The sequence below is a fragment of the Mytilus galloprovincialis genome, chromosome 9 (genome assembly GCF_965363235.1).
Source record: "Mytilus galloprovincialis chromosome 9, xbMytGall1.hap1.1, whole genome shotgun sequence".
NCBI lineage: Eukaryota > Metazoa > Mollusca > Bivalvia > Mytilida > Mytilidae > Mytilus > Mytilus galloprovincialis.
In genome coordinates this window covers 51,755,421-51,772,824 of record NC_134846.1, presented here as the reverse complement: position 1 = coordinate 51,772,824, position 17,404 = coordinate 51,755,421, and the positions used below count along the sequence as shown (strand labels likewise).

The following is a 17,404-nucleotide window of genomic DNA, read 5'->3' as shown; positions in this document are numbered from 1 at the left end:
ATATTATAGCATCAGTTCATATGGAACATTTGCTATCACATGATTTTCATTTGAATATAGCATGTAAAATATGTCCATAATGAAATAATTGCTTTATATGTAGAAAAGAGAATTCCATGCCAAAACATAGTTACCATCAACATCAACGAATCAATGGTTTGCTAATTTAATTTTGATTTCGATATATTTATTAACAATGCTATCAGTATTGTTTACATTCTATAATCAAAACTCAATAATTTCTATGCAATGCTGAAATGATTATTGAAGGTTCTTTTGATTTAATCATAACTTTTCATCCCGTTTTGTGTACTGTCTTTTGAAGAAGGAGAAAAATCAATGATAATGTTATACATATAACATATTTGTAATCAGGAAATGAACCCTTTTAAGAGATGTTATTTATCAAAAGTGAATTATTTGTAAAAATAATGTGAGTACTCTTCTGAAATGATAGTAAAATTCTATTGTACAATAAAGAAACTTTCAGAAGCTGTGAATGAACTCGCATACTATCAGTATGTAACTAGATGTGTCACAGCGACACGAATGGCCCCGTCTCAGAAGGTTGAAAAATCTGCAATTTCAATATTACATGTGGATACAAACATGATGGTAGTCTCACATATCAAAAATCAGTAAATCTGGAGGGGTATAGAAAAAAAGTCTGTATAACTGTATCAACAATTTTCAAAGTTGTAAAACCCTTAATTTTGGCAAAAATAAACGGAGTGTAACGAAACTTAAACTTGATCTGTAACTTATCATGGTTAGCTCAGAAACCAAAAATCAGCCCAATATCTGAAAGCATTTAGAAAAAAGGGCCGCATAACTGTGATTTTAAAAAATTTATCAAAGTCCAAAGCACGTAATTACAGAAAAAAATAAGCCGAGCAGAACAAATCTTAAACTAATCTGTAACTCATCATGGGTAACTTACATACCAAAAATCAGACCAATATCTGAAAGCGTTTAGAAAAACATCTGTATAACTGTGATTTTCAACAATTTATCAAAGTCCATAGCTCGTAATATCAACAAAAATTACCCAAGCTGAACAAAACTTAAACTGTATCTGTAACTCATATTGGTTAACTTACATGCCAAAAATCATCCCAATATCTGAAAGCGTTTAGAAAAAAGTCTGTATAACTGTGATTTTCAACAATTTATCAAAGTCCAAAGCCTGTAATTTCGGTAAAAATTAGCGGAGCGGAACAAAACTTAAACTTGATCTGTAACTCATCATGGTTAACTCACATACCAAAAATCAGCCCAATATCTGAAGGCGTTTAGAAAAAAACTCTGTATAATTGTTTGTCGCGGAATGACGGAATGACAGACAAGAGTCTATATGGCACAGACAACTTCATTGTGGGGCCATAAAAATTAAAAATTACAAACATAAAAGAGAGATGTGGTATGATTGCAAATTAGACAACCATCCACAAGAGACCAAAGTACATGGATGTTAAACAACAGCCTAACTGATGATGATCAATAAATGAAAAAACAAGAATGTGTTCTAAGTACACGGATGCCCCACTTGCACTATCATTTTCCATGTTCAATGGACCGTAAAATTGGGTAAAAAATTTAATTTGGCAGTAAAATTAGAAAGATCATACCATATGGAACATGTTTAATAAGTTTCAAGTTGTTTGGTCTTCAACTTCATCAAAAAATACCTTGACCAAAAACTTTAACCTGAAACTCCCACTTTCATTTTCTATGTTCAGTGGACCGTGAAATTGGGGTCAAAAGTCTAATTTGGCTTTAAAATTAGAAAGACCATATCATAGGCAACAAGTGTACTAAGTGTCAAGTTGATTGGACTTCAGCTTCATCAAAAAGTACCATGACCAAAAACTTTAACCTGAAACTTGCACTTTCATTTTCTATGTTCAGTGGACTGTGAAATTGGGGTCAAAAGTCTAATTTGGCTTTAAAATTAGAAAGATCATATCATAAGCAACAAGTGTACTAAGTTTCAAGTTGATCATCAAAAACTACCTTGACCAAAAACTTTAACCTGAAACGGGACGAACGAACAGACGAACGAACGGACGAACGGATGCACAGACCAGAAAACATAATGCCCCTCTACTATCGTAGGTGGGGCATAAAATTCAAAGGAAACAGTGCTAAGCATTACTTGTAATTTGCAGAAATAGTCATTTGATGGACAGATACGGTGAATGTTTCAACTTCTCCTACAATACCAACCTAAAGATACGATGAATGTTTCAACTTCTCCTACAATAAGAACCTAAAGATACAGTGAATGTTTCCACTTCTCCTACAATACCAACCTAACATTTGATGGACAGATACGGTGAATGTTTCCACTTCTCCTACAATACCAACCTAAACATTTGATGGACAGATACGGTGAATGTTTCCACTTCTCCTACAATACCAAGCTAAACATTTGATGGACAGATACGGTGAATGTTTCCACTTCTCCTACAATACCAACCTAAACATTTGATGGACAGATACCGTGAATGTTTCCACTTCTCCTACAATACCAACCTAAACATTTGATGGACAGATAAGGTGAATGTTTCCACTTCTCCTACAATACCAACCTGAACATTTGATGGACAGATACAGTGAATGTTTCCACTTTTCCTACAATACCAACCTAAACATTTGATGGACAGATACCGTGAATGTTTCCACTTCTCCTACAATACCAACCTAATCATTTGATGGACAGATAAGGTGAATGTTTCCACTTCTCCTACAATACCAACCTAAACATTTGATGGACAGATACGGTGAATGTTTCCACTTCTCCTACAATACCAACCAAAACATTTGATGGACAGATACGGTGAATGTTTCCACTTCTCCTACAATACCAACCTGAACATTTGATGGACAGATACGGTGAATGTTTCCACTTCTCCTACAATACCAACCTAAACATTTGATGGACAGATACGATGAATGTTTCCACTTCTACAATACCAACCTGAACTTGTAACTGCATGGCTTGGCTGTACAATTTTTCAAAAGTATAAAGTGCTGACGATTTCTGTGTTAATTCCTCTGTAAATAGATAACAGAGTGTCTAATGTCTAAATAATAACTTACAAAATGATAGTATACAATATTTTATTCTAATATATTCAAATATATATTAAATCCATTGTTTTAATCTCTAATGAACAAGCCAAATAAAAGTGAGATTATGTAGTAAGTGTTAATACATTTATGCCTTCTGGAGATAATATTCTTCTTACTTCAATGTTTTTTTTTAATTCCATTTGTGTTACTCTGCTGAATTGAAATAAGTTAACCAACAATGAGCAACCTTGACAGCTCTATCAGTGTTTCTTCCATATGCTTTCGTCAGTGTAAATATAGGTATTCAGAGATCAACATATGGAAATTGTACTACATGTAATAGGAGATAAACATATTCATGATTAATGTGGTACCTAACACTACAGGGAGATAACTCTGTAAAGTCAGCTTAACGTTTTAATTACGTTGTGTTGTAAAGGGAATATTAAGTTTCTCAATGATCAAAATTGGTGTTTGTCAAACTGCTATATAACCAGTGTAATTTTTCTGACAAAACGGTTGGTTCAAAATTTTTGAAATTTTATATTTTTGTTAAAGGGTCAAAGCAAATACTTTGACAAAATTTTATGAAAATTAAACGAGCCAAATTAATTTTAGTGAAAGTGTTGGGTACCACCTTAAATTCTGTAAGTCTGAAAAAATATATACTCATTTCAAATCTAATATAGGATTTTTTATGGAGAACAACATATCACCAAACCTGTTTGTGAAGCTTTATACAACATCAATCTCATCTTTTCTAAAAGTTCTACCAAACGTGTCGTGACCTTTTCTTCTCCTTCTATACTCTGCCATTTACACATCTGAAGTAAAAAGTTATAAGGAAAATTAAAGAAATGTACCACTTTTGTGCCAATAGTTTTCACTAAAAACATATGCATGTACTTTTTTCTGTGTTTTTATAATATCTTTTTCAATGTTATGTCATATTTTGTATGAACCATGCAGATACAGTACTTATCTAAGGATGATTTTTTAACTTCCACTTTTAATTTCCATTTAAAATGAATCAACCAAAAATTTTGATTTGTCTAAAGTATTGCTTTTAAAAAGTATGTCTAATAACAAAATTGATGAGGCAAAATACACCTATTTCAGCTGATCATTTTCATTGAAAATACAATGTATATTCTTTATCAACTAAATGTTCATATTTCTTTTCTGTTAATTTTTTTTCAGTGTAATGCAGGCCTTTGTGATTTTAGTCACAATTTTGCCATGAGAGTTTTGTTATATATAAATTTGACCGGTGTGAAATTCTGAGCCTAATTTGAACTGGACTTACAGCAGCACTTTCCATTTTTTGAGCCAGGTTGTCACCAAAACTCTGCAACTCATGGATTTTCAACTCAAGCTCTGCGAGTTTGCTACTCATTTCTTGTGTTAATTTTGGCACCTGGGCAGTTGTTCCACCTGCAAGAATTTCTTTCTTATATTGGTCTGTAGGAAGACACACATTCAAGAAACTATTAGTAAATTAGTAGTGTGTTATAAAAGATAGGTGCTCAAATGAAAAAAATATCTATGATTAGACAAGATAAATAAAGAATATATGCATGTGTGAAAATTGTGCAAAGTAAAAACTTGGTAAGATGTGTTAGTATTTAGAAAAATAAATAATGAAAAGCAAGCAAATAAAAAGATATAATTTCTATCATCAATAATAAATAGTCAGGCCATTCATTAGGAGGCGGTACCCGGTACTTTTACCCTCTTATGCTACTGATAAGTACCGCCTGAATTCAGGAATTTTTATATAAGATGTTCATTGAATACATTGTAAAGTACCACCTACAAATAGGAATGTACCGGTCAACACGAAAGATAATGAAACCCCTGAATAGTTCACATTCAATTGTTGCAATAAATAAGATAAACTGTGTCTGGCCTGTATGTAGTGTTGATAGTAAAATGCAAATGTTGAAATAAAAGCAGCATTACATTAACATGCAAACTATGCATAACCTTCATAGTCAAAGAACCATGACTTCAAGGTACAGCCTCAATAATCTCTGTGAATACACCAGTGCTATAGCAACTGTATAACAATATTAAACTGACCAAATCAGAAACTTTAACATGTAAACAATGCAGAAGTTTCAAAGTCAATTAACCAGGGGACATGGCCCTATAATCTCCATGGAAATGAATGTGTTAATGCTAATACAGCTGCTTACCAAACAAAACTATTTTGGCTCCCTTTTACTGTGGATTTATTTGTATTCCTTGGATACCAATTTTATTCCTTGGATACCAATTTTAATGGATTTCGTGGATACAGGGGAACAAATGACAAATTTTTCTATATGCTTATATGGAGACTTTTGCTAAACTATGAAATTAAATATCCACAAACATGCAAGTTTTCCCTAATCCATGAAAATTGATACCCACGGAAATGAATGAATGGACCATATCACAAACTTAAAATTTAAAATAGTATTAACGTCAATATACCATGACAAAAATGCAAGGCGAAATAATCTCTACAGTAATGAGATGTGCTAATACTATTACAACTGCATATAAAATACTATTGACCTATCATTAGTTGTAATAAAAAACTAAAAAATGGTTGACCACTCCGTAGGAAAGAGCATGCCAAAGTCTAGTCTCTGCAACTTTGTGTACCAAGTCTAACCAGATGCTCCGCAGGGCGCAGCTTTATACAACCACAGAGTTTGAACCCTGAACATTGGAGCAAGTATGGACTCAACATTCAAGCTTGATACAGCTCTGAATTTGGATTGTGATTAAATAGTTGACACAACACAGGTTTCTGACACATAATGAATGTGGTCTAAGAACTTAAACTTTAAAACTTTAAATTTCAAATTGGACATTACCTATTATGGTCCAATATCCAAAATCTAAATACATGGTTAGATTCAGCATATCATAGAACCCCAAGAATTCAATTTTTGATGAAATCAAATAAAGTTCAATTTTTGACCCTTTAGACCTTAATATGGACCAATCTGATAACCGGGTCCAAACATCAAAAATCTAAATATATGGTTAGATTAAGCATATATCAAAGAACCCCATATATACAATTTTTGTTGAAATCAAACAAAGTTTAATTTTAGACCACCATTTGGACCAACTTGAAAACTGGGCCCGTAATAAAAAATCTAAGTACATGTTTAGATTCAGCATATCAAAAAACCCCAAGAATCCAATTTTTGTTGAAATCAAACAAAGTTTAATTTTGGACCCCAATTTGGACCAACTTGAGAACTGGGCCAATAATCAAAAATCTAAGTACATGTTTAGATTCAGCATATCAAAAAACCCCAAGAATCCAATTTTTGTTGAAATCAAACAAAGTTTAATTTTGGACCCCGATTTGGACCAACTTGAAAACTGGGCCAATAATCAAAAATCTAAGTACATGTTTAGATTCAGCATATCAAAGAACCCCAAGAATTCAATGTTTGTTAAAATCAAACTTAAGTTTAATTTTGGACCCTTTGGACCTTAATGTAGGCCAATTTGAAAATGGGACCAAAAATTAAGAATCTACATACACAGTTAGATTTGGCATATCAAAGAACCCCAATTATTCAATTTTTGAAAAATTCAAACAAAGTTTAATTTTGGACCCTTTGGGCCCCTTTTTCCTAAACTGTTGGGACCAAAACTCCCAAAATCAATCCCAACCTTCCTTTTATGGTCATATTGAACCTTGTGTTTAAGTTTCATAGATTTCTATTTACTTATACTTAAGCTACGGTGCGAAAACCAAAAAAAATGCTTATTTGGGTCCCTTTTTGGCCCCTAATTCCTAAACTATTGAGACCTAAAATCAATCCTGACCTTCCTTTTGTGTTCATAAACCTTGTGTTTAAATTTCATTGATTTCTATTTACATATGCTAAAGTTATTGTGCGAAAACCAAGAATAATGCTTATTTGGGCCCTTTTTTGGGCCCTAATTCCTAAACTGTTGGGACCAAAACTCCCAAAATCAATCCCAACTTTTCTTTAGTGGTCATAAACCTTGTGTCAAAATTTCATAGATTTCTATTTACTTAAACTAAAGTTATAGTGCAAAAACCAAGAAAATGCTTATTTGGGCCTTTTTTGGCCCCTAATTCCCAAACTGTTGGGACCAAAACTTCCAAAATCAATCTCAACCTTCCTTTTATGGTCATAAACCTTGTGTTTAAATTTTATAGATTTATATTCACTTATACTAAAGTTATAGTGCGAAAACCAAAAGTCTTTGGATGCCGAAAACGGACGCCGACGCCAATGTGATACCAATATACGACCAAAAAATTTATTTTTGTGGTCATGTAAAAATGCTTCATCTTTTTCTTTAACATTTGTAGGCTAGTTTCCAGGTGTTAAATGTGTCAGTTCCACAGAATGACTAACCTATTTCTTTGGAATGTTGAACTCTAGCACTATTAACTTTTTCATTGAGATCTTGGACTTCCTCTTGCAGAGCTTCATATTCTAGTTCTTTGGCATGGAGTTCTTCTACTAATGACACATTGGCTGTCTCCAAACTTTAAATAATACAAGTAATCTTATATTAAAACATGATCACTAAAACTTTCACTATGATTTTGGCTGCTTGTTTTTCAAATTGCATAATTTTAAAATAATAATTTACGATTGATGGTTTGTTGGTGAAACTCCACTCTGAGCACGCTTGGTTATATCATAGAGGTTAGTTTTTTTAATGGTGAAGGAAGCCAAGTAAAACCAAAAGAACCACTGATCACTTATCATTATTTTTTGTACAATGGATAAAGGTCTAAGGTAATAGACTTTATATATATGGTCATTTCAGATGTATGGATGACTCTTTGACAAGAAAAGTTTGTTCTTTTATGAATTCATCAAGAAATTTGAGTTCTGTGTAGCCATTGAAAATCAGTGATTTGATCTGTGATAGCTCAAATTGAAACTCAGGCTATAAATTTTCACATTTCACATTCTGAGAGCAATGTGTAATACATATATTAAATAGCAAACTTTGTGAATTATTTTTGTGGTTTAATTTTTGGTCTCACACAAATATCCCTATCTTTTTGATAAATTCCACATAGGGATACAATTTATGTTAAGGGGTTATTTCACACTGGGTTGATAAACAGCAATTGTTACCTTTTGATATTGTTTTCTGTCATACTCTCCATAGTAATGGATGTATTATCATCAAAACTAGCATCTGATGACCTTGCACCAGGTGAGGTCTCCTCTGGGGAATCTAAACAAGGCTGTAAGGTCAAAGGTGGTGGTTTTTGACCTTTGACCGTCTTAGGTTCATTCCATGCCAGTTCATCATCACTGTCCTTTTGTCCAGAATAGTCTGCTTGCTGTAAATGATCTGCATGTCGAAGCTGTGATTCATAATATGTTGCCATAGAAACCGAAGAAATCCCTTTACGCATTTCCCATTCATGTAATTTTCTGGCAAAGTCAGTAGTCACTTTGTATTCTGCAAGGGGAGCTAAAATTGGGCTTTTGACCTTGGCATCCATATCAGGTTGACTCAAACGACCTTTCATTTTTTCAATTCTTGCCTCCCTTTCCAACGCTCTCAATCGTTCTTTTTCAATTTTCATTTTTTCTTTTTCTAATTTTTGTTGTTCTATTTCCACACGTCTCATTTCTCTTCCTCTCATTTTGCCAAGTTTTTCTCGATCTTTCTCAATTTTGGACTTTCTGGATTTTTGGCGATCTTCTTTTTTCATCAGTCTTCCTCCACTATCTTTACGATCAAGTGTTGGACTGGTACCATCCTTCCTATACTTCCGCCTTTCCCATTCTTCCATTTTACGGGAAAAACTATCTGACAACTTTTTTTGCATGTCATCTACATTGATTGATTGTAACGAGATCTCTAACGGAGTTGAGGTCCCGTCAGGTGACACGTCACGTGACACTGGGAGATCAGTTTCCGATTTTTCTTCTAGAAACAATTTCTTGGATGAGGTGGCTACAATACAAAGATATCATAGTTTGAAATACTACATGACGTGGTTATAGAAATTTATTTTACCGCAATGAAATTGTAAATTAAGCAGTTCTAATCAATAAAGATTACCCAGTACTGTTTGATTATTAAACTTCACAAAGTATCAAACAACAAATCTTACGTAACAAGAGTTCGGCAAAATTGAATTTGTAAGGGAATCAACCAAAGCAAACATTAATTGAATGACCATTTATCTTCTTTCGCAACGTGCCTTAAAGCTAATCAGTTATTTCCCACGCTCAAAAGAGGAAAGCTGTCACTTCAGAACAATACAATAATGACAACTTAATAATCTTTCTAAATATGCTATGATAAATTAAACAAGTGTTTTAATGTAAATGAAAGGAAACATATATGTTTTATTATTATCTGGTTAAAACCTCTCAATGCTAGCACTTAAGCACCCTTTATTGACCATACAAAAATCATATTCCCAACTAATAAGAATAAACTTTAAGAAGCTGGTCCAGAATATCTCCATGAAAATGAGACATGGTAATGCTTTTACAACTGCATACAAAATGTTATTAATTTGAAATTAGTAACAAAGATTTTGATGCACAGCCCCTGCAATGGCATTCATAAGTCTTCCCATTTAATTCTGTCAAAATGAGACAAAAATATGTTGACACATCAGAATGATAAAGATCGGTAAACAATCCAAACAGGTCATACAAAATGACAAAAGTTTTCTTTTTTGAATGTGCACTTATAGAATGTGATAATCTTCTCATCTGCCTGCATTTATATAAATATCAGAAAATATCATATAGCTATCCAAATAATTATGTCACATTCAATAACCTACATGTATAAGTATGCATTTTATATTGTACATTTCATACATATTTACATTTAATGCTTTTGGATCTTTCCCAATCATCCATCTTCTTTTGAAATTCGGGAGAAACGGGTCCAAAACTATCAGATGAAAACACTCCATCACTAACATCACTGGAATCCGCTGAAAAAAACAAGTTTTAACAAAGTTTAATTTTTGTTTTACAAAAAAATGAATGAGTATACAATTTACATCTGAAACTGTAAGGAGGTCACAATGACCCTTTATCTCTGAGCTTTTTTGTATAAAAGCCAAAATGTATTCTTCATTCTGACATAATTTTCTGCAACAAAAACCAATATGTACCAGTATTTAGACATTTCATTCAATCATATAGAACATACAATATTCACTCTTGTTTCAAGATATATATAAAATTCCATACAATTCAATGGAGATCTATTTGGTACCAACATTTATTCTACTAAAAGCCTGCAAGGTCAGTACTTGTGTCCAAATAATAAATATAGATATACCATAAATTAATCCTGCAGGAAATCAAATTCTAATTTACTAAGTCCTGCTACAACTAAAAGATGTGTAGTAAAATTACACTGAATAATGTGTGCTATAACGAAGATTATTGGTCACAATGATCAGGTGTAATATTTTTGCATAAAAGGAATATAAACGCTGCAGCCAAAATGGGCTATACTTTAGAGCTTATCTAAAGTGTGTCCCTAAAAATGTCTACTATATGCTATTTACATTTTGGTTTGCAACTTTTTACTGGTAGCTCAGGCCTGTAGCCAGGAATTTCCAAAGGGGGGTTATTTGGTCTCAAAAACTCGACTTTAACAGTCACAATTTGAACAGAATGTTGACTTTAATAGTCATCATTTGTTTTCAAGGGAGGGGAGGGGGGTTCATTCGAACCCCCCTGGCTACGGGTATGTAGCTTACAACTTTCAATTATCCAACAGTCCTAAATTACCAGTAGTCAACTGTCTGTTTGACCTTTTTAATATATGCTTCCATCCTTTTACCTTACTGTCTTTTCAAGCTTAGTCCATTCTCCTATGTTTGTGATCTAGTGATTTCAGTTTCATATTCAAACAAATTATACATTCACTAGTAACTAAAATTATAGCTGACTATGAGGTATGAGGTTTGCTCATTGTTGAAGCCTGTACAGTGACCTATAGTTGTTACCTTCTATATCATTTGGTCTCTGGTGGAGAGTTGTGTCATTGCCACATCTTCTTATTTTTCGATTAAACTGCTCAAATTCTATTTTTAATTGTGTACCTTTCAAGACTGCTGATGGTGATCGTTTAGTCTTTAAATCTTCCCATTGTTGCATTTTCTTTGAGAATTCATCAGACATGCCACCTAAATTAAGATGAATGGACATTAAATAACATAGTTTTATTATGTGGGTTTTTTAACAAATGCATTTGACGGACAAGTTAGTAAGGAAGCATAGTTAAGAGAATTTTTTCCCCCAAATGATTGCAAATATTGATCAATTCCTTTTCTCTAATCTAGTTAATAGCAATGCTTTCATCAGTTAATCGTTTACCAAAATATTTTTTCTATAAGATTTCAATTCATACTCTAGTGGAGAAATTTAACTGGTTGTCACTAACATAATAAAGGCTAACTTGGGAGAAAATCAAATTCTATTTCGTGAAAATTCAATTAAAGCTAGTATCTACCAGATGTAATAAGGAAAATCAGTTTTATTTTAATTTGGCATAGTAAGGAAAAGGTTGCAAAAAAGTACAATATGCTGGCTAAAATTCTACTTTCAGTTAATATAACAATCTTACAATTTGTACACGTTAGATAATATAAAGATTTGATCACTGTAAAGAGTATGATACAATATTTCGCTACTTTAAAGAGTTGAATATTTTCACTCCTAACAAATTGCTTGCTGATCGAGCATTTCAAATATTGAAAGAAATATCATATCATACTGAATACAAAGTTGGAATGACTTTCTCTAATGATTTTAAACACTATGCTAGGTTTTATTATCGTCACATACATTAACATATAGATATAAATGAGCAAATAAAGGGGAAGGCTAAAAAAAAAATCATGAATAACAATGCATGTTGTAATTTAATTTTGACCTATAAAGAACTGATAATAACCATTAAACATGTTGATTGTAAAAAAAAAGTTTACAACAAGTATTAGAGTAATATTCTGGCTAAAAATTTGAGAAAATTTTCTATAGTTTACATAGTTAGAAAACCATAATTCATCAGAAAATATCTCCACCCTTACAAAAAAGTCCTCTTCTCACAGCTCTTATCAGCCAAACAACTTTTTAATAAATAAATAGAAATGGGACACACTCAGATAATGCCCCAGCTAGCACATAACGTTATATATAATAGGGACATAACTCAAGAACAGTAAAAGTGACACGACCCAAACTTAAACTTGATCTGAGTTTTGTGGTAATAAGCATTGTGTATAAGATTCATAAAATTTCGTTGAGACAAACATACAGTAAATTGTAAAATGGAAACCAATTTAAGGATGTATGGACGTACATGGACATCCTGCCTGAAGGATGAACAGACAAGGGTAAAACTTAATGCCCCCAAAGCTACAATGGAAAATAACTGAAATCAGATAAAGAACTGGAAACAAATTATCACTGCAGCTCAAGCAATTGTGCATTTCCAGTTTATGATGTGGGCAACAGATATATAATCTTGTGATGTATCTGGATCTAAGTCTGTAATTCAATGCTTTAGAATGACTCAATTGCCAATACATGTCCAATGCAGTATATCATCATCTCATTTAGTTCTCGGAATTACATTTATATTGACTTACATAACAATTATTACTTGAAGCCCACACATCTTTGCACTTTTACTTTTTTACAGAATTATTTAGTCATCTTCATAAAAACAGAATTCATGAAAACAGCCTAAATGAAGTTTGCTGCCAAAAAGTTCAATACTGTAAATTTAGAAATTATTGCGTGCATTTATTATTGCGATTTTGTCATTATAGACTTAAATGCTATTTAATTTTTTACGATTTTGAGAAAAACCCTGTTTAATTCATATAAAATATTTCAAAATGTGAGTTTAAATTATTGTGTTTACAACTCTGTCGCATTTTTCGCAGTAATAAAAACCTCGCAATAATTTCTGAATTTACCGTACTTTTCTGTTCTCATACTTATTATAACATTGTAGTTTTAGTTATATTAAAGATGCAAGGTTAAGAGATTAATTAATAGTTTTGTTGTCTATATATTGTCAGAGATATAACATTACCCATAAGTGTAGATGGAGCTTAGGCCCAAATCAGGAAAATTGAACTAAAGTGTAAGGTATTACTGAAAGTTATTTTTTTGTTGATTTTTTTCTTTTTACTTTAAGTCACTGATTGATTGTTGATGTTTAACTGAACTTTCTGCACTTTAAGCTATATTGTGGCTGTCTGTTTTTCTTGTTGGAGGAAGCGAGGGTGCCCAGAGAGAACCATGACCACCAGAAAGAAAATTGCCAAAACTAGCTAATTACTGGTAAGATTGGAGTCTAGTGTACCTGCCATGTGGGGTTCAATATCACCTTAGTGTTTGAAGGCCAGTGATACAGTAGTTTAACTTGTAGACGACTACCCACAGAGGCCCCAGAAAATATATCTATACTTTAGCATATTTTGGATTTTTACTTTTGGCTGATTTTCTATTTCAAAAGAACAATTTATGCAAATTTCAGAAGAAAAATTTATGCAAATGTTTTTTTCTGTAGGACAATGCATTTTACAAATTTGGCCGATAAAGAAAAAGGAGTTATTCCATTTTCATTAATAATTTCTGTTCTATATAATACCTTGTTTTTTTCTAAACTACTTGACCTAACACTAACTATCTGTTGTAACAAACCACACAAGATTACGTACTACACCCAACATTCTGTACAGAATTTGGCACCTAGCTCTCACCACAAAAAGATTAACTATTAAGTCACGATTATACATCCAAAATACATTATTTTCTCTATTTCTCTGTATTTTACATCATAATTTGCACATATGATAAATTTTTGCATAATTATGATTCATATTGTGTCACACAAGTTCTGTCTTACAATAATCATACATTATAGAACATCCATTAATATGAAATATAAAAGATAAACTGCATGTATTACAAATTCTCTATCTTTATACAACTGCAACAAACCTTGAAGTATTCATAAGATCTATGCTTAACTAGGCTACATCACTGCTTATCAAAGAATACAGGACTATATCAAGCAAAATAGATTTTTAAATAATACCCCCTTTTTAGATATAGTGTAAATCTTTGAAATAAAACAAATGAAATGCATGTTAAAGCTTATACAGGTACAGATTGATATCTATCAACTTTAAAAATCATCCATCTCCTACCAGTTTCATTTACATAAATTTGGTGGAAATAACTGTCAAATAAAGGATTATTATGAGGCACAAATAACATTCTTAACTAAAACTGAAATCTTATAGTTACAAACTGAATGATTTCCTGAAAATTGAACCAGTCAAAATCAAGAACTTCCTACACCATCATCTACGATTTCATATTTTTGATTAACAACAATCAATCTTTAGTTATCCCATTTCTAGAACTTGCAAGAGTTGTCTCTCTTACCAGAGATTGTATTTTTCATTTTATCAATTTAAGGCCATTCTAGAATCAAAATCACACAAAAAATGTTCAACTTTATTTAAAACTAAAGAATCTTCAAAGTATCTATTCACTTAATTAGAAATAAATAAATGGAAAGAAAAATGAGCTAACTGCTTAAAAGGGTAGTAACTCTTAATTCTGAATGTGAATATATTTTTCTATCTAAATCAACATTTTATCACTCTGTTTATTTCAGCAATTTCATAGTTTTAAAACCTTGACAATTTAATAAGTTTTCAATATCTTTTTCTTCAATTTCTAACACGTCGATATATATAAAATGTATTTTAAAAGCCACCTACCATCACTTTCATTACTTTTTTTGGCTGATCTACATCCACAAGGAGGCCAACAGAAGGAACCAAAAAATCCTTGCATTATGACAACTTGACAAAGAAAGGCACAAATACTTCAAATCTTTACAATTCTAATACATTTGTGTACTAGAAAAATCCTTTTCTATAATTTGTTATGCCTCTAGCAAATAAAACATATTTATTTGAAGTCCATGGACCAATCATATAAACCAATCAATAAAGAATTTACATTACGAAACAGTAAATCGTAGAATAATTATTACAACTTTATGAAGACGGATAAAACCTTCCATATGATATTTGTCCCTCTTTAATCAATATGTGATTGCTAATTTATTTCAAATCCGACAAAAAAAACTTGCTTTATGGCCCAAACAATTATTGTTGCTGATCGTATTTCTTCCATTCTGAGCTAAATAATTTCCATATCAAACGATTCCAGAAAAACCAATTACTCAACAGAAGAGTTTTATGACAAGTCTTTTGCAGTTGCTTTTAGCTTTACGAAGAAAGCTAAAAACAGAAATGTCTAAAGGTTATTCATATAACTTGATTTAAAGCCACTTTTTTGGTATTGCAATTATAAAGATGCAATTAAATTGCTCAATTCATTCATATTTATACATTTCCATAAATGTAGATTAAAGTTATGATAAATAAACTTTTAATGTTAAACTGAACCCTGCCATAAGTTCATAATGACCATAATGTGTAATGAAGTAAAAAATAAAGTAATGACATTAAAGAAAAATTGATTATGATTGCAAAGATTCATACTTAATATTTGAAAGTCTGTGTGTCATGGTCAGTCTTCATTAAACAAACTGCAATCAGATATAAGGTCTTACTTGAATAATCTCAACAAGTGTGCTTTGTATAGAAACTGACCTAATTACAAACATTTATTGTGAATCTCTAGGCAACGAAAATGTAGTCAATCAAAATTGACCAAAGTTAGACAAATATGAATGCAGGACTGTTGACTTTATTGAGCAGACCCTCACTTGAAAATTCAAATGTTAATTGGTTTAAAGTTTGACTTCATATTTTCCAATATAAACATGAAATATTTGTGACTGCAAATCACATTGCATAGTCAAACTTGACTGATTCTAGTTATAAATGTATGATGACAGGAATTCACATTCTTTTATTTTTTTCTTGACAAACAAACTGTACCAGGAATTATCTCCCCTTACAAGTGTTTATTTCATGTTTATATCATATTTACATCACTTCTAATTAAAAAGTCAATCAAACCCATCAGACCACACTGATTATAAGATAAACAAATTAACTTCTTTGGCTCCTCTTCAAAATTTGTAAAATATGATTCATACAATACACAACTGAAGAATTTAGAACAAGTTCGTTTTTTCTGGAATACAAGACTCCATTATACTTAAAGAAAATCTAACTTGCATAATCAAAGACTGAACAGTTGCAAGAATTCAATATCATGAAAATCATGAAATGAGTTAAGAGTAACATAAAGATGCTGTAGTGCAGAAAGCAAACCACAAAATATATTGTTTCAAGGAAAAATCAAGTTTTCTATTTTAAATCATAAGGGCTTTGAAAATTTTCTTTGGCATTAGTTATAGAATACTGAAAAGTTATCTAGATGCTTAATGCTGTAATGTTTGAGTCCTGACTTATACACTATATACTAGAAATCTGAAACTCTTTTCAAGGTCAACATTTGTAGTATAAAAAAAATAATTAAATAACTGATGAAACCTTTTAAACAAATACATGTACTGTCATTCATTGCTTTGAAGACAGCATACTATCATAAACATTGCAAATATTGGGGCAAACACAGGACTCTATTAAGTTATTTAAAGGAATTCATGGTAATTTATATTACAGAAAATCTTTTTTCTTTAAATGGGTTTTTAAAATTACAGATCCTTGCCTTAAATATAGATTTTACTGTATGATCTACAAAACAGGTTTGTTACTTATAACACTGAACAGTACATTTCATAACACATTCATATTATGTAACAGATCAGAAACATTCCATCTTTTGTCTTAACTGACTTTACTTATTAGATATAGAACACAATATATATGTCTCAGACTGACATTAATTTGTCTCTTTGAAGAATCAAGGATTGTTTCAGTAAAAAACAATAGTTTGACTTTTCAGTACTGGATAAATAGATCTCACAGAGATAACTTCCAAAATAGCACTTGTCAAACTATAAAATGTCCAATTTACATAGATCCTAACCAAGTAATCGGTAGATTCCAAATCTAATAATATTTTAATAATATCAAACTATAAATTGCCTTCAGACCTTGAAACCTATTTATTACATTTTTTGCTGACAACATGGCATACAGTTGTATCAAAGTATGACAATTCTTGATTCAACTTTTTTAATTTTCATACTTATTAGCTGCCATTGAGTTTCATATAGAACTTTGACCTTTAATATTAAAAAAGGCTAGATTATATTACTTTCTAAATTGAAGCACTTTTAACAAACCAGA

General features: G+C 31.5%; 1 protein-coding gene across 11 annotated transcripts in view; it reads right to left on the bottom strand.

Annotated features, from left to right (window-relative positions):
• The window catches only part of LOC143045245 (uncharacterized), a 99,452-nt gene that overhangs the window by 11,522 nt on the left and 70,526 nt on the right, over nucleotides 1-17,404 (bottom strand). For 10 of the 11 annotated variants that reach the window (XM_076217613.1, XM_076217614.1, XM_076217612.1 and 7 more), the window contains 7 exons: nucleotides 11,180-11,263; nucleotides 9,944-10,054; nucleotides 8,217-9,051; nucleotides 7,479-7,612; nucleotides 4,382-4,536; nucleotides 3,797-3,899; nucleotides 2,981-3,057 (listed from right to left, as the gene is read on the bottom strand). In XM_076217613.1, coding sequence (XP_076073728.1) covers nucleotides 2,981-3,057; nucleotides 3,797-3,899; nucleotides 4,382-4,536; nucleotides 7,479-7,612; nucleotides 8,217-9,051; nucleotides 9,944-10,054; nucleotides 11,180-11,263 — 1,499 coding nt within the window. The remainder of the gene's footprint in view (nucleotides 1-2,980; nucleotides 3,058-3,796; nucleotides 3,900-4,381; nucleotides 4,537-7,478; nucleotides 7,613-8,216; nucleotides 9,052-9,943; nucleotides 10,055-11,179; nucleotides 11,264-17,404) is intronic. The other variant, XM_076217620.1, reaches the window with a different exon arrangement.